At 44.9% G+C, this 17,885-nt stretch overlaps 1 protein-coding gene across 2 annotated transcripts in view; it reads right to left on the bottom strand.

Annotated features, from left to right (window-relative positions):
- Positions 1-2,907: 2,907 nt before the first annotated feature.
- Positions 2,908-17,885, bottom strand: part of LOC125943332 (uncharacterized) — a 69,535-nt gene continuing 54,557 nt past the window's right edge. The window contains exons 1-3 of one of the 2 annotated variants that reach the window (XM_049662486.1): positions 14,830-14,919; positions 14,421-14,527; positions 2,908-4,434 (exon numbers count right to left, since the gene is read on the bottom strand). In XM_049662486.1, coding sequence (XP_049518443.1) covers positions 2,999-4,434; positions 14,421-14,527; positions 14,830-14,903 — 1,617 coding nt within the window. In that variant the 5' untranslated portion in view covers positions 14,904-14,919 and the 3' untranslated portion in view covers positions 2,908-2,998. Of the gene's footprint in view, positions 4,435-14,420; positions 14,528-14,829; positions 14,920-17,885 lie in introns of those variants that run through there. The other variant, XM_049662487.1, reaches the window with a different exon arrangement.

The raw sequence follows: 17,885 nt of genomic DNA, 5'->3' as shown, positions 1-17,885 counted from the left end.
GCATTTGCGAATGTTAGCGCTGGCACCATAACTCCTTTCCAGATTCCACGCACCACCTCATACTTATTGTGGCCCCACAGTGCTCTGTGTTTCATTAATGCTGCATTCCGCTTCCCCTTTATTTTCAGATTATCTTGGTGGTTGATTGAGTAATTCTTTCCTTCGTTTATGTGTACGCCGAGGTACTTATATTGCTTCACTATGGGTATTACTTGCTGTTGAATTGACACCACGAAGTTACTCGTGTGCTCATTAAAGATCATAATCCCTGATTTCTCTGTGCTAAACTTAAGGCCTAGATTTGTCGCTGCGTTCCCACAGATATTCGCAAGTATCTGTAAATCTTTTTTATTGTCCGCTAGTAGCACAATGTCGTCTGCGTACATCAGTCCAGGGATCTTCTGTTGCACCATTTGTCCATTACGCATGTAGGATAAATCAAAACCTAATTCGCTGTTTTCCAGTCGTCTTTCTATGCCCTTGACGTAAAGCGTGAACAACAATGGTGACAGAGGGCATCCTTGCTTCAATCCTTGGTGAATTCCCACCATTTCATTTCCTTTTCGGCCTTCCCATGCCACTTGTACTTGGTTGTCTCGATATATCTCCCTCAGCAGCTCCACGAAATCGTCATCTATGCCTTCGTATTGAAGAATATCCCACAACAATTCCCTGTCTACGTTGTCATAAGCTCCTTTAATATCTAGAAATGCTATCCATAAAGGTCTTTTCTGAGCTACTGAAATCTCTATGCACTGAGTTAGTACAAACCTATTGTCTTCTAAGCGTCTGCCTGGCCTGAACCCATTCTGTAGTTCCCCCAATACACCGTTTTCCTCCACCCACTTCGACAGTTCTAATTTTATGGCTTGCATTGCCATTCTATATATCACCGACGTTACTGTAACTGGCCTGTACGAGCTCGTCTTATCCTTATCTCCTTTGCCTTTGTAGATAAGATTCATCTTGCTTTCACGCCATCCAACGGGAATATTCTTTGTTCTAATCACTTGCTCTATGGCATTAGTCAGCAGTGCCTTGCTTTTTGGACCGAGGTTTTTGATTAGCTGTATTGGGATTTCATCGGGTCCTGCTGCCGTGTTGTTAGGGACATTTTCTGCTGCCTTTTTCCAATAAAAGCTTTCTATGCTGAATTTTGATCTCTCAGGCCTCTCTGTTGTTGCTGGATCTGTTGTCTGAACTACGCTTTTTCTCGTACCGAAGTTATGCCTGATAACGTCTGTGATGAACGTCTGTGATAACGTCTGTGATGTACCAAAGGCTGAAATGTAGCGCCATCTGGAGCTATCGTATTCATCCATTCTCAGCGAAAGTTGCTGGACTCCCCGCCAGGTCCCACTGACTGTCTAGTCGCTCTCTATTCGGACTGCTGCAGGGACTGCACAAATAATAACGATGCACTAACTTTGACTAACGTAGAATGAGAACATGAAAATAAAACAATAAATACAAGAAGGATTGGCAAACAGAAGACAGAAGCGCGAAGTGTAGCCTATTTAGAGAAAGTTTGGAGCCAGTTTACATATATTTTCACAATGAATGTTCAAGGAAACCACCACCGTAGCTTAATGGCTTATTGACGTAAGCTCGAGGTCGTGGGTTCAATCCAGGCGGTGGCATCGGCATTTTGATGGGGGTAAAATGCAAAAGCACTGGTATACTTAGATTTAGGTGCACATTAAAGAACTGCAGATGGCCAAAATTAATCCGGTGTACCCCTCTCTCTTCCACTACGGCCTTCCTCACAATAACACCATTGTATTGGCACGAATACACTGTTGAAGCGCCGCCTTAGCTTTAAGGTGTGATAACTATAGTGCCTTATTACTGAAAAAAAAAAAAAACAGAGAAACTCTTTAGTATTCACCTCTGCCCTCGATTCAGTGCTATACCAACTTTGCATGTAATGAAATATTCAACGACATGGAAAGTTCCTGAGTCGGTGGAAATTCATCCTTTAACGTAGCGCGAATATTGACGAAGACCAAAAGAGAGAACATGGACAAGTAAAGAAACTTATTTGGAAACAAACAAGCCAAAGGTATACCCTAGCTACGAGAGCATGCAGATAAATTATGTACGCGTACAATGGCAAGTTCTCAGAAATTTCCGAACCATACATTCTGAAGGATATCGCGTTGTATATACAGGAAGTTTAAGTTTAGCTGCACAAAATTTTTTTAAATTGCCTGCGTCAGATAGCACAATTATAATCATTGATCTACTCAATGAGGCGGTCATTACTTACACGAGAAATGAAAACGCCTAATTCAATAATTAACATAATTACGCTAATTAAGTTTTTAATTAATTATTTCAGGACACATCTTTCAATCTCCGAATTATAGCCGCTGAGTTCATAAGGCGTATGCACTTGGAAGGAATTCTCAGTACTGAACCAGCTTCGAGATATTAATTTTCAGTGTCCGACGAAATGCATGGGCATTCCAGTTAACTTTGTGCTCCAATGTATAAAACAACGTTTTCCTATAAAAGTTATATTATATATCAGCTATAGTTTTCTTGAAAATTCGGTGATAGAGGTTAATGATACTGCTTTGAGCATTTGTTGCATTGCTTTATGGCGGCAGAAACTGCTCTAACACACCAGACACCGGCGCATTCCAAAGCTAAACGGCAACAATTTCTCATGAAGGAAAATTAACTACTCTCGATAGCTTGCATACCGTCAAGCTAAATTTAATATTCAAAACTACTGAAAGAAAATGTCCCAGCGAGGCCTTATCTAAGATTTAGTAGAATTGCAATGCGTCTGGCTAATGTTTTGAAGCCATTGTATAGAGGAGCGGTGAGGAAGTTGAAAAGTCACCTTTATATCACAAAGGTCTATGATACAACAAGAAAAGAGATAACTCTCGAAAAAAAATACTTTATTTTTGCAGGCTCTTTCCTTTCGGGTGGGGACAATTTCAAGCAGCCTCATCGTCCTGCACCGCTTGTCCCAGTGAGCCCGAAACTAACTGGGCGTTATGCCAACCCTCCGTAGCGCTTCCTGCTGTTCGGTCAGCTGCTTCTGAGTCGTTGGAGTCTGGGCTGCAGTCATGCCAGGTGCTACAGATTCATTTGTTGGAGTTCCCGCTGTCGAACTGCCTTCCTGTTTTGCTGCTTCTGTTGGCGCGGCAGTCACCCCATTTGCAACTTGTGCAGAAAGAGCAGGGCCCTGTGTGCTGTTCTGCGCGACGTTAGCATCGCGTTGTTGCTGTGGCGTAGCAAGTGCCGCTGAACTTGGTGAACTTTGCTGCGTACTTGCGCCAGCCAAAATCTGCTGAGAACTGGGAAACTGTTGCTGCATTGTCGTCTTTGTTCCACCATTTTGCTGACGCTCGGCGTCTGGCCCAATCGATTGTGGATTTGTCTGCGATTGGTAGCCAGACATTTGATCTTGCATTCCGGTGACTATTTGGCTTGGAGAAGCATTCGGGCTTGTTGGAGCTGTGACAGCAGCCTGACGCTGAGAGTGCTGGAAAGGGTACTGCCCCGGCCCAAAAGGCGGTAGGGGCACTGTTGGTGTGGTACTCTGTAGACCATTTGTAGCTGCCTGCAGGTACGCACCTTGTGGCAAACGCTGCTTTGGCTCGGCAGATACCGTTCCGAACCGTTGATTTCTGGCAGAGTCTCCTGGAAATGGCTGCTGAAACCACTGTGCCGTTGTTGGCTGCCTCATTGAAGGTACTGGTTGTCCCATCGCTGAGTTAGTCCCAATCTGCTTTTCTTGGTTTCCCCCAACCCCTGCCATAAGTGTGGATTGGGAAGGTCTATTTTGGTTCCGAGAGGCGTCGTGCATTTTTCGCTGGGCGTTCAGCCACATTTGCTGGGCTGTTGCCTGCTGCCCCGCGCTTTGCGGCCCCATCGTGCCTGCCCCAGCAGCCCATTTGGTAATAGCGTTTCCTTGAAGTCCAAATCCAAAGCTTTGGAGTTTGGGCTGTGCTGAACTTTGCTGCGGGTTTGCGGCTTGAACTTTCCTAGTCGGCACAGAATTGCGTAGAGGCATCACTGCGTAGCTTTGAACGGGACTGTACGCCTTCGTGCCCTTGGGCTGTACGGCCTTTTGTTGTTGTGTCTGGTACTGCCAGGGGACCTTCTTTCGACTAGCTGGTTGAGCGCCTGCTGTGGCCATTTGCGTCAGTTGTCTTGAGGCCTTCGGCATTTGTTGGTTATTACCACTTGCAAAATCCCCAATGGTGCCGTCTTCGTAAAGGTTTGTCTGAGGCGGCAAAAGATTCACTACAAACCCGGAGGGACCACGATACAGTGTAACGGTGTCTGGTCTTTTGTCAAGTCCTAGCGCCGACATTAGCCATAGAGGCATGTCGTTTTCGGATAACGAATCCAGAGGAGACTGGAAGGATGATGATGAAAGCATCTCGAGCGACATTGGCCCATTAACAGGATCTGTGCGGGAAAAAAATGCAAAAGAAGATATTTTATGTGTAATGGAATTACGTTCAGTGTGCACTGTCCTGTTATAAATTCACTGAAATATCATAAAATTGTGCGAATCACAATAAAAGTGTTGTTAATGGGAGCAGGGTCTCGAATTGAAGCGGAGCTGAACTGTCATTTTGAGCCGAACCGGAACTGAACAGCACCAAGCCGCTATTTTTTCGTCATATTTGAACTGAACCCGAACTGAAACTTATTGGAGGAGCCGTTCCGAACCGGTTCGACAAATGGTTCAGAAAACCATGGGGACATGGAAAAAAAAAACACGTTCAAATAAAGGTCACAACTCCCTTCTGACACCTTTTATGCTGTTTCATACTGTTAATTTTTGTGCTACAAAGACTGCCCCTTATGCGATGAAAGTTCGGGCACTTTACCTGTGCTCGCACATCTAGGTGCAGCCAAGGTGCCAGAATAATTCTGTTCAACTTCCTGTTCTGTTTTCAACCCTATCACCCAGTTCTAAAATGCCATTTTCCCACTGTAACTCTATTGGGTGAATTTCATGAAATATACATTATTATTCCAAGAGCTACAGCGGTGTGCTTTATAATGTCCTCTAGGCCTTTATTGAAGCAAAACCCGATGTAGCTCCTTGAAAGTGTGTTAAACTTTGGAATTTCTTTTGAAAAATGCTTACAACAAAGAGTCACACAAAATTTTACAGAGGTCTAGCTAGCTTTCTCATAATTAAATTAACGTCTGGCGTTTTACGTGCCAAAACCACGCTCTTATTATGAGGGACGCCGTAGGGGGGGCTCCGGAATAATTTTTACAAAACGGAGTTATTGAACGTGCAATCAATGCATGGTACACGGGTGTTTCTGCATTTCGCCGCCATCAAAATGCGGTGGTCATAGTCGGGATTTGATCCCGCGACTTCGTTCTTATCAGCGCAATACTATAGCCGCTAAGCCAACACGGTATTTAGCTTTCTCATAGCAAAATTAGTATTTTTTCCTAGATAATTCTTTCTTTGGCTCATGTTTTTACCGTTAAAGTGTGCGTGGCATATCACATGGGCAGGTAACTGGGAAGGACTTTCGTGCTGCTTTCTGCGACACACGATATGCTAATCAATGTATTTGAAACAGATGAAGACGTTGGTGAATGGAAACAAAAAAAATACTCAGTCATTCAGTGTTTCATTCAATGCCGATAGAAATATCCAGCTATGTTGGTGGTTTCTCCTCCAATGACAGTCGATTTCCTGCGTTGCAATTCACTTGCGCGCTTTGCTGAGCGATATTTAAACAGATTTTTGTAAGACATTTCTGACCTATCATAACATGAAACCGCCACTGATTCCGATTGAGGCTTACCCAATGTTTATTACACACCTCCTCTCGTTTACGGAGGAATTGATTAGTCAGGAACCTCTACAACAATGGACAATTTTCTACCACTCCAAAGCAGCCTTATAAAGCATACAAAATGCAATGTACCACTGACCCAATGATAAACTGGTCTCATAAATTTGAGAGATCTCTCAACTAAATCTTTACAACGGACATGACATAATTTTTCAGTGGATCTCGGCACACTGCAATATCAGCGGGAGTGACCACACCGCTGAAGCCGCCAGATCTGCACTCAAGAGCAGTTGATATGTTTTGATTCCACTTTCGTGAACTGACGCTGCGGCCGGCCTGCACTCGATGTCCCATGAAAGTAAATATTGCCCCTGCAGGACAAGGAACGTTTTCATTGTGTGTCGCTTACATTCGCTGTCCCCGAATATACCGTGACTCGATTTATCGTCTGGGCTACATCGCGATGCAAACATACCATGTTGAACCGCTTGCTGCATGGCGTAACGTTCATTAACTCTTATGCCTTCCTCATTTGATTGGGCGATAGCCCCATGTGCAACGCATGCAGCTGTCACTAGACACAAACATTATCGGTGTCTGCCAGCGCTATAGTGACGAGAGGCAAGTGTTGTACACAGTGCTACACGAACTGGAAAATCGGCCCCTATCAGAACAAAAAGTTCGAGTCAAGTGCTTTGCAAGAAACTCCGCGCCGACGCCTTTGTTAGCTCGGCTCAGGTACCCTGGGGTATGCGGGTCTTCATGGTAGACTTAAGAGCCCCGCCTCATGTCGCTGTTTAATGTACGCGGTTACTTTGTTTGCGCTCGTCTCTCTTTTTCTCTCTTCCCTTTCTCCCTTCTTCTCTTTTTATCCCCCTACCCCTTCCCCCGTGCAGGTTAGCTAACAGTCACGAGCTCTGGTTCACCTCATTGCATTTCTCTGCATCCTTTCTATTCCTCGTGTCCTTGTTTTGTTTTTCCTCCTACTGACTTTCTAATGTGTAACAAACGTATGCATAAATGACCTCTTTTTATTAAAAAGCTGAATAAGATGTGTAAGTCGTTTTTATTTACCTAAATTTCGTATAACATTGTTCTCTATTTTATTGACTGCGAATGCAAGATCGTCATCTTTGTCAACTGAAACAAAGAGAACGGTAGGAATCATACCAATGTTAATCTGATCCTTATTGGCTATTTACACCTTCAACCACACCTAAATTTTTTCTAAGTAAAAAACATATTTTGCAGAAATATAGGTAAAAAACGACCATATGCACTTTAATAACAAGCGAGCCCTTCTATTTATATAAAATCCCAGTGTACTTTATAAAACACGCCTTCATTAATTTTCTTAAAGTGTATAAAAATATAGAGTATATCGATGCCACGTTTTCAACATTTACCGCATTCTGTACTAAAACTTACAGAAGAAAGTCAGCTTCCAGAAGCAAACTCTAGAAAGGATAAACAACAGTTACGTTGCGCGTGCAGCAATACCTGCTGTGTTCACCATTATTCTAACTTTAGCGAAGAGTAGATCAATGACATCAAAACCAACATACAAACACTTCAACGTGATCATCTTGACAAGGCCCTTTATAGGACAATGGCGTATACTAAGTAAAACAGTATTTTGTTTATTTATATTGAAAAAAATGTTGCTGTACTGCATAAAATACCTGGCGCTAATAGTTTAATGCTGTACACGGCGGGCTGGGCTGCAGTTGTAATCGAACCATGCACAGGAAATCTATAGCATTTAAACTCATGACGTTTTTTTTCCGTTCCTGTTTGGCGTCACGTGCGATATGACAATCGTTCCTGTGACAATGACAATGAAAGAAAGAGAGACGGAAAACCCCCGTTGAATCTACAGACCAGAGCTCCTATTCCTCAAAATATCTGATGTTAGAATTATTTGTAGTAGAAAATAGAGCTCTGCACGGGCCGATTTTTTCAGCCCGGGCCTGGCCCGGGCCCAAATTTACGTCAGGCTACCCGCCCGGCGAGCCCGACCAAAAGTTTTATGGCGAGACCCGGGCCCGGCTCGGGCCCGGGCCCGGAAATAATCTACGTTACCCGCCCGGCCCGGCCCGGCCCACCACCCCTATACCTTAGGCCCGAGACCGAAGAAGACCACCGAGTGGCATTAAAAAATAAAATAAATAATAGAATGAATGAACTTATTCTTAAGGCATAAATACATGTCATATGCAATTATGAACACTATTTGAGCGGTCTGATGGCAAATACCAGCGCCCGAAGTAGTTCGAATGACCCTGCCGAGCAGTATCGCCAGCCCTTTCCAACGGCGCGACCTTGATGCGGCCCAATCCACGTCTGTCGCCGCGCCGCCACAGCATTTTTCCACGTCGGGCGCCTCACTGCAAAGCATGCGCCGCCAATCCCCCCCCCCCCCCCCCCCCCCCCCGCTCGTCCCACTCAACCGTATTCTAGTACACTCTAGCAGAAGCGCAGCCACGACCACTGATCTCCACGCCATGCCAGGTCCTGATCGCAGCGCATGATGGAGTAAATGGAGAAAGACAGCTTCACGTTCCTCCATGGTGCAGTGTAATGCGCTGCTGCTAGGCGGCTGGTTGAGAACATGCATGCAATCAGATGTACGCAGTGCCATATTTCAGCCGCGTGACGAATTATCTTATCTTACCAGTAATCGTTTTACCAATTCGCCTTTGAAGAATCAGCAAGTCGCGAACGCGCTTACACCGCGCTGAAAGCATTAATTACATTGATTTAGGTAAGAAATACAATGGCATCCTTTGGTTTGAGGCAACTTCGGTCTTTCTGGACTTATACATTCTGCTCAAACAGCGCAAAATACGACGGAAGAAGAAAAGGGAAGTACACAGGAGTAGCGCTGCTAGCTTCCAGCTGTTCCAGCGACCCGGCCCACGGGCCGGGCCGGGCCCGGGCTTTCGGGTAAGCCCAAGCCCGTGCAGTGCTCTAGTAGAAAAAAAAGGTCACAGTTTCGCCCTAAGGGCGAAGCAGTGAATGCGATAGCAACACAGCAATGTCATACGAAGTAAGGTGAGCGGTTTTGGTAGCAATATGAATTGTAGTAAACATGAGCTGATTAAGTAAGCAGGTGTGCTGCGGCGTAAGTAGACCGACATGAAGAGAGACTCGATGACCACGAGGAGGCGCGTGTGAAACGGTGGTGTTGATGAGAAGCGCTTCCCGTGGGCAGCGCGTGCGAAGGGACACACCTGTAGCGCTGCACTGCCGACCCGGGCAGCATTGCATGTGTAGCGTGCGTTGGAAAATGTGGCCCGACTATTACTAACTGATTGAACAAGCGTGGTGTGAGCGCGCACAAACAAACATGAATAGATCACACTGAATGACTGCAGACAACGACTGTCAAAACGCTGGCAGCAAGCGCATATATACGCCGCAGCAGCGGGCGAAGGTACGTGCGGTCTATCGCTTCAACGGAAACTGAGCGGCGAATGCGCGGCGCATAAAGGTCAGAGCCGTGTGGAGATAAGAGACGGTGCGGACGAGCGACGAGCGCGGTTGTTGGCAGCGTAGAAGTGCGCCCCCCCCCCCCCCCCGCGCTCCCTCCGGCGCTGGCTTCCCGCTTCCTTGCTTGCGCGTGGGTGATTGAGTGCGTTCGCTCTCCGTGATAGCGCGCGTCCCCGCACGCTTCCGCTCGGGCATACGGTGCGCGGCGAAGATTTTATCTATAGGGAACCTCACGGCGACGACGACGGCGACGACGATGGCGACGGCAGAAATCCGGTAAAAGTGTCCATATAATTGCTATCGCAATAAAACTCCAGCCAATCCTGATGGTGGACATACTATTAGCGAGGGCGACTGGCAAATGGCAAAACGCATTCATGAACGCGAAGGTTTGTGTATTTCGCCCCAGGAACGTTACAAAACAAACATTTTTTGGAACCGCGAGAAATGAGAAAGTTTGATCTACCGAGTACAGATACTTGCAGTAATACTAGGTCATCGGTGTAGGTTGGTGTAACTTTGCAATTGAGACAACTAAAGGAAACACAACCTCCGTAGCTGCTTCTTGGGTGCTGTGCCGCAAGGACATAAAAGAATCGATCTCTATCACCCTTACGTACAGCGAACTTCAAAATGGCACAAAAGCTCATAATGTGATAGGCGCGTCAACTCAAACACGCAAACAACGTCTGACAGAGTCTACGATTCAGACGTTGAAAATAACGAGACTTGCATGGGTGCGTCGATAGAATCCGTTGTAGGCTGTACAGAACAGAACATCATTTGCAAGGGGAACGCCTGTCACACAGGCCTGTGTTGTTGCCAAATCTTAATATATTAGTTCCTGACTAATCCCTCAGCCTCAACAATCGAGGTGTATTCACTTGTATGGTATATTTTAACTGTGCTAACCCACACGGACAAAGACGGGGCCGACAAGACGTGCGCAGACTCGCCACTGAATGTTTAATGGGTGAAAATGACATATATACGCAGGAAAAATGAATGACAGATTTACAGAGGAAATGAAAATGAAGCCCACATCGCCCTTGCGATGTGGGCTTGATTCAGCTCAGCATTGGAGAAATTTAAGGGATTTTTTTCTTCATTGTAGAGCGACCTATTCCCAGTGGCACACACCTAGTTACCTAAGTCGGCGTCAAAGACGTTCATTGAAGAGTGGCACACACCTCCTGACAGGTACCCAGTGACCCAAGTTTGTATCAAAGATGTTCATTGAATACCGGAACCTCCAAGTCTGGGTCAAAGAGTTTCATTGAACAGCGGTACCAACCCAGTACGGCATCTGCAGTGACCGATGTAGCCGTGAAAGTGGTTCGTTGAAAAGCGGCTCTTATGTACACATTGCCACATACTCAGCGACCCAAGTTGGTATCTCGGTTGGTTTCGAACACTGTGCCCTCAGCCCAGCAGCCCGATGCGCTACCGGCCCATTCGACCATGGACTACCTATAGTGACCCAGGTGGGTGGTAAACGGTTAGGTACCAACATACATGCATAGCTAGCCCCCGTAAAGGGCGTGCAGTACCCTAAGAATGCTAACGCATTAGGATGCAGAAGCCTGAACCTGAAGCCTAACCGAACCCGAAAACGTTTTGCTTCGACTGCCTGCATGGGAGTCCGCTTGCCGAAGCGACACACCATAGCAGTCCTCAGGTCACTTGCAGCTTCCTGCAGTAGCCTAAACATAACATTTCACAACACGACGCCACCCATTCGAAGCGAGCAAAGTCTTAATGCGATTAGCATTTTCGCTGCCCTGAGAGACAAGCAAGAAAAGAGCCAAGGAATGACGAAGTCAGCAACAGAATATTAGAAAACTCAACTATAGAAACGCATAAATGTCACCATGAATAGCACCCCAGTGTCGAGAAAGAAGGGATGTGAACAAAATTAGAACAGGTCATGCGTTGAGTGAGGAGCGTCGAGCTAAGATAAGCGAGATAAGTGAGCTAATATAACATAAAATTGAAGAAGTTGGCTACCTATAAGTGAAGAATATGGCAATAAGGTGTGTTGCTGCCCTTTCCATCGCATTAACGTCGTCATTCGTCGTGAGATGGGTTCTGTCAGGGTTTTTTTTTTCTTTTTCTGCCTGTTTGCAAAACTGCACCGATGGGTTAGCTCCTAATTTTTTACGACTTGGCACTATGTAGCGAACTTCTATACTCTATACAGCCCTGACGCAGCCGAGACTTCTGTACTTCGCATGCCAACATGCTCCGCGCCATCATAAGTCATTCAGTGGTTTTAAAATATGAAACGGTGCATGTTCTTTTTCTGCCATATGTTTTAATAAACGTACTGGGCTGTACTGTCAGCCAGGATTATGAAATACACGGTTTACAGTCACTGTTTGCGCCGCATTGCGGCTTGATACAAAGCCATCGATGGGCGATGGCGCGAAGCAGACTTATGACGTCATCGGGTTTCAGCTGCAGAAACTGCTCGCAGTAAAGCGTTTATAAGAAAAGCCAACAAGTATGTCAGCGCAGTGTCACTTTGCCTATCAAAATAAAGACGCGATTTTTGGATAAATCTTGTATCTGTAGTGTCACCTTGTGCGCAGTCCTGCGTGCTGGTTGTAACCTTGTTATTTTGATAAGAGAAAAAGCTGCTCGTATTTTTTTCTATTAAACTTTAGTTATCAGGTAAGCACTAGTCCTGCTGTGGACTGTTTTGCGCAACTGTATTAATCCCATCGTCCCTGGTAGGTAGGTGATGTGTGTAGCAAAAGGTGGTTATGGAGTGTCCACTCATTTCTCAAGTGCTTTTCCCGGAAATACTTTTAAGATACCGTTCGAGTCTACTCAAGCGTAGCTACTGTAAGTCCCCAAAGCGCTCATTATATGAACTGCTGTCCTCCCCATTGTTGTTTGTTCATGCGCAAATACCCGCTGCAGTGCATTAGTTAGTTTCTATTTCCCAAATGAGCACTTATACAGCTTGCCCGACCGACTGCATTGTGACTTTCAAACAGGCAGACAGAAAAGGCAAGAGAGGAAGGTAGCTCATGCGCAGCCGCCATTTTATACGTGCATGGCATGTATTACATACTTAAATGAAGAATTATAGGTCAATTAGCTTGCTTTCGATATTGTACGAAATAACCACTAAGCAAATTTCGAATAGAATCAGGGCAACTCTTTTCTTTCGTTAGCCCAGAGGACGGACTAACTTTAGACCGGAGGAATCAACAGTGGATCACATTCACGTAATTATTTAAATAAGTGACAACCATGCGGAATATAACCAACAACATATTACGAAAAAGACTTCGATTTAGTAGAAATACCAGCAGTTATAATGGACATTGCATCGTAATGGAAGATTGTGGAAGCGTACGTGAATATCTCAGCAAAGATATATACCGAGATGGGTATTGCACAAGAAAAACTGAAAAATTCCACTTAAGTGTGTCAGGTGAGGATACATAATCTCTTCAATGCACTCACTGCCTACTTGAAGAAGTATTAGGTGTTAGGATCAAAGGGGAACAGCTCAGCAACTTATGTTCTGCAGCTAATACATTCCTGTTCAGCAACCCTAGTGATGGCTGCATTACAAAAAAAAAAAAATGAAAACCTTAACCGTAAAAATGAAAGGGCAGGTTCGGCGCGGTGCGCTCTCCGCATCGGGAATTATTTATTGAAAAAATGTCATTCTGTCTTAAGCTCGTCATGGCTGGTTGTATTAGCGGCTCGTTACTGAAGAAGTGATAGTGTTAAGACAAAATCTACAAGATAGCCGCGCTGCAAACATTCATTCCATTTTGCCTAAATATCCCTCTGCTGTCTTAATTTTGTCGATGAAAACCTGCCCTATAGAGTCATTTTGACAAATAATATGAAATTTCTGTTTTTCGAGCCGTCCATTCGGCAGAAAATAAATCGGAGGCCCTATAACCTAAAACTATTCCCCAATGTGTCTTTATTCCAATCTCCTGATGTCAAACTTACGTAAGCGCCAATGCAAGCATCTGGCGGTTACCCGCAGCGTTGTTTGAATCGCCCAGTCAAACGCGCTTCTGCTTTATAGGAGGTCACCTTTGTTTGCTTTCAAAGCAAATGGCACTGCCTACATTGAAAAGTTGTTCTTATGTAATTGGCCGACAAGAGGCGAGGAGCACGAAGTGAAGAAGGTTTCGGTGAGGCCGAGCTGGCGCAGTGAAACTAGATAACCGGATAAGGAAAGTGGTACTGGCGTCTGTGATTGGCCCATTTCCCCTTGGTTAGCTTGCAGTGGCTGGTTGAAAATCGTGGCGGCGTGCAACGGAAGGTTAAATGTTCCTCTGAAATGGATCCTCAGCGAAGAAGAGTTGGCAGAGCGATGTCGTAAACGTGCCGAAAAGACTCGACAACGTTACACTGCCACGCAAAAAGCTTTATCATAGGCAAATACATCCATTTTCCCCGGCAGCTCCGAGCAGCCAATGCGAGAGTGATTGGTTGGCAGACATCTTCTATTCCTTTCGGAACGGGGCAGCCTCCTGCTATTCCGGAAAACATGCAGTTTTGTTCGGTATAATGATGCATCTTTAATGCATTATGCACGTCACTTTAACGTCACTTTAATGCGCATCACTTTAACGTCAGCTGTAATGCACGTCACTTTGGTGAGTTTTCGAGGTTTCGTGAGGTCGCGTGACATACAGGAGAAGTTGGCGCAGCCCGGAAATAGAATTCACCAATAACGGTGGGCTAATGGCGAAAAGGCGTAGAATGGGAACTAATTATTTTTATTTTGTTCGGTCTAATAATGCATAATCAGTGCGTTCACGTGCATTTAAAATGGGTAGTTTTCGAGGTTTTCGTGACGTCGTGGGACAGACAGACGAAGTGGGGGTGGCCCGAGAGCTGTTTGATGCAGACATGGAATAGCAACAGTTTGGAATAGCCTTACGTTATAGCACCCCAGAAATGCTAAAGCTTATCTGAAAACAAATGTGAGGACAAGGAATAATGGCTTAAATTCTCTACTGGCATCAGGCTAGGGCCTTCTGACATTGCAATGAAATATCTATAAAATACGACAGTGGATAACTAAGAGCCTAAGTCAATTTTTCAGAACTTCGCTTTGCTGCTAGGTGGGTGCCTCTAAATCATCACCTTGTTGTCCTTCCGTATAGTATCCTCTCCGATCTTCTATGTTGCCTTTGTTGCTGCTCAAAACTTGACACATGGTATTTCCTGGGTCGTCCGTGCACGAGACATCTCTAGATGCCAAACAAAAAAACATATCAGGTGATAAATACAAGAGGAGCACTAGCGAAGGCATCAGTATGAGAAATTATGAAACTATTTGGTGCGCTTGAAAGCTCTTGGTGAATACCTTTTCCTTGAAATTTCATTACTGGTAATAACATGGAAAAAAAGCAAGCCGGGTGCTATTCGTGGTTGTCGTAATGACAAGAATCTGCAAGCTTGGCGCGAAAGCTGCATCCGCCAACTAGATGATTACTGGGCTATAGCATTCTACGTTGTTCTGAAACGAACTGATATGTTGGTTCGTACTTACGCTTTAGATGTATCAACGGTAAATATGGCAATGGCGAGGCAACGTGCGGCGAATCGCAGAGCAAACCAGCACATTTCGTTGCAAGCAGTGCGCAAGAATTTCTTCTACTTACCCTTTTCACAGAGAGCGCATCGCTTTCATGGGCGCGGCTCACTTCCATTAATTGTGCAACTTGGCTAAAGGTGCGAGAGCTAAGTACCGTCGTAAATTTTGCTCTGCCATAAATGTCGCCAAGTTACGGAAACACGCTGGAATCCTTGAGGTGAGTGCAGCTGTTTGTGACCTCCGAGTCATTGCCCAGTCACGAGTTCTACAGCATCTACCGACACAAAATTGCGAAGCGAAGTGCCCAAGAAGTCACGGTTCATTCTTTTCTCCAGAAATTAGGTAAAAGTTAGCGCAGCTACTATATGTATAAATGACTACGCATATAACGTCAGGCGTCGCCGACGCGCCGCGCTAGAAAGCAGGATTTCCTTAAGCTGAATCTTAACGACGTCAAACGTGCGATGATAGCGAAAGTATTTCCACTGGAATTTAAACGTAAGTAAGTAATGTAAGTAAAACGCTTTAAACACTATCTGTTGTTATATGCCTTAAAGTAATGCTAGGCATTTTGATGCTAGTAAAAATTCTGCCAACTGTTTGACTGCAATATCCACGAAATTCGACCGCCTTGTCCAGCTTCATTGGCCTTCCTTTCTGCTGCCTCTGAAAGTTGTCGATTACGGGCGTAAGCTTCAATATACGTGTTATGCAGCACCCTATCCTAATTTTTTGCTATGTTTGGAATTGTGCCATGACAGAGCACATGCAGTTGAGCTGCCGCATGGTCCTCCATTTGTGGCCCAAGCTCGTTTTCATGTGTTTGGCGCGTGTTCGCTTTCTTTGCCTAGCACACATACGAGGTTGTCGCGTTCATCGGTTGGTCGGTCAATCCTCCGAGTGCGTAGCTTCTCAGTGCATAAAGAAAATAGTTCTGTTAAGCATGAACCATTGACCGCATCCTTGGGTGGCTGCTGTTACACCTGGATGGACAGATGCACGTAAGCTCATTCGTCCTCTTTTTCTTCGTTCTTGTTTCAAAGATATAGTAACCCCTGCATGCCAACCGACAATGTAGTGCCTGTGAGCGCACCTCCATTTTGCTAAATCAAACTATAAATTTCTACATGCAAAAGATAAACTGATAGAAAACATAAACCTAATGCAGTCGTAACATTAGATCAGGCAAACACAATGCATTTGAAGGAGAAAGCCATAAATGTGCGTAATTAATAGTGTGATTTGATTTGGTTAATCGCTATGTGGGTGAGAACAAACGCCGATAACCGATATTATAGTTGACATTAAACGGAAAAAATGAAACTGGGCAGGCCATGTAATGCGGAGGATGGATAACCGGTGGACCATTAGAGTTACAGAATGGATACCAAGACAATTGCAGCGCAGTCGAGGACGGCAGATAACTAGGTGGGGTGATGAACTTAGGAAATTTGCAGGCGCAAGCTGTAATCAGCTAGCGCAAGACAGGGGTTATTGGAGATCACAGGGAGAGGCCTTCGTCCTGCAGTGGACATAAATATAGGCTGCTGCTGATGATGATGATGATGTAGGTGATAATTTCCCTGCGCTGATTCAGCGTAGCTCTGTCCGGCTGTTTACCTCAAGTATGCGTGGAAGTAATTGGCGCGGTTGTCCACGGAATGGAGTTAGATGAAAACTTACGGCATCCGGCAATTTCCAATCTATACTAATTTGAATTATACAAAGGTTTGCCTTGGTGAAGTATCACCTTGAGGGCTGCAGTGCAATATAAATAGTATATTTTGCAACCAGAAACTTTTAACTGTAAAAAAAATTTGTTTTGTTCTGTACGAGAGTGTCACTATAAAATTTTACCCAACTTTCCAAGTGGTACAACTCCATTTCTGCGACTTCTATGGTTATTTAGCTTTTATTTTCCAGGTTATCGTTTAGGAAATACATTTAACACATAGCGTAAGCCTCACTGGCCCGGTAACGTCACAAGCTCATGGTCCTGCTAAATCATCGTGGGCTTAAAGTACCTAAAGAACCATCCGTTTACAGCTCCTCTAAATAAATATGTATAATTAAAAGAGGCGTTAACTTATATCAATAATTGGCGACACTTGAGAACATTGTGACTAGTTTCTGATAACTTTAAAACGCAAGTGTCCATATTGCGCCAGAGGTTTGAGCTCAATTCCGAAACGGTTGTTCTGCACACCACATCTGCTAGAGAAAGCTACTGCCGTTCTAACATAATTTTTACAGCTTCTACATATGGCTGGGACGTGTAATAAAGCAATTAGTATTACGCTTTCCTATATGACGTTTTCGAAAACACCAGGTGCTTCCAAGTTTCAACGAAAAAAAATCACCTTGCACTGCATGCTAATCGGCAGTAAAAAGGCATCATAAAACTATGACGCAAGGCAAAAAGGCGACAAAGAACACGTGTCGCATTTACATAGTGCTGCGGAAATGCGCTTGAATGGTATAAAATGCTCGGCAGTCTTCTTGTGTGTCTTTGTTTGTTCTCCTAATGGCTTAAGCGAGTCGTAGCCGTGAGGTGGAAATTATGAAAACGAGGCTCACTCCGCACACAATGAGTCTACATATTTTGATTGTGAATTGTCACAGGAGCGCTATAACAATCTGCGCAAATTGTCCTTTAAATTCTCCTCTTCTCGCTTACCTCCAATCCCCTTCTAGGAAGAATAGTCATACTCAGCTGTTACATTCGTCTAGTAGGCAAGAGAGAAAGCTTCCTCGAACGCGTTAAGATCCCTCGTAAGCTGTAAGAAAATACAGAGCAAGAATAGCACGTACAAAGATCGTAAAGCCACGAAAGGCCGTAAAGCGAACAACAGACTTGACAAAAGGGGACGTGGGGCACCTGCATTTTGGTCGTTCGTTTCTCCTCTTGTCTCCTAAAGTCGGCGCAAGTTATATCGACTCCCTCCCCACACGGGCTTCTCGCTTCCCTGCCGGTTCACGAAGTCCAACATAGCCCGAATGTGTGCCCTCTA

The sequence above is a fragment of the Dermacentor silvarum genome, chromosome 2 (assembly GCF_013339745.2).
Source record: "Dermacentor silvarum isolate Dsil-2018 chromosome 2, BIME_Dsil_1.4, whole genome shotgun sequence".
NCBI classification, from domain to species: domain Eukaryota; kingdom Metazoa; phylum Arthropoda; class Arachnida; order Ixodida; family Ixodidae; genus Dermacentor; species Dermacentor silvarum.
The sequence above is the reverse complement of the archived record's forward strand: the minus strand, read 5'-3'. Positions and strand labels throughout refer to the sequence as shown.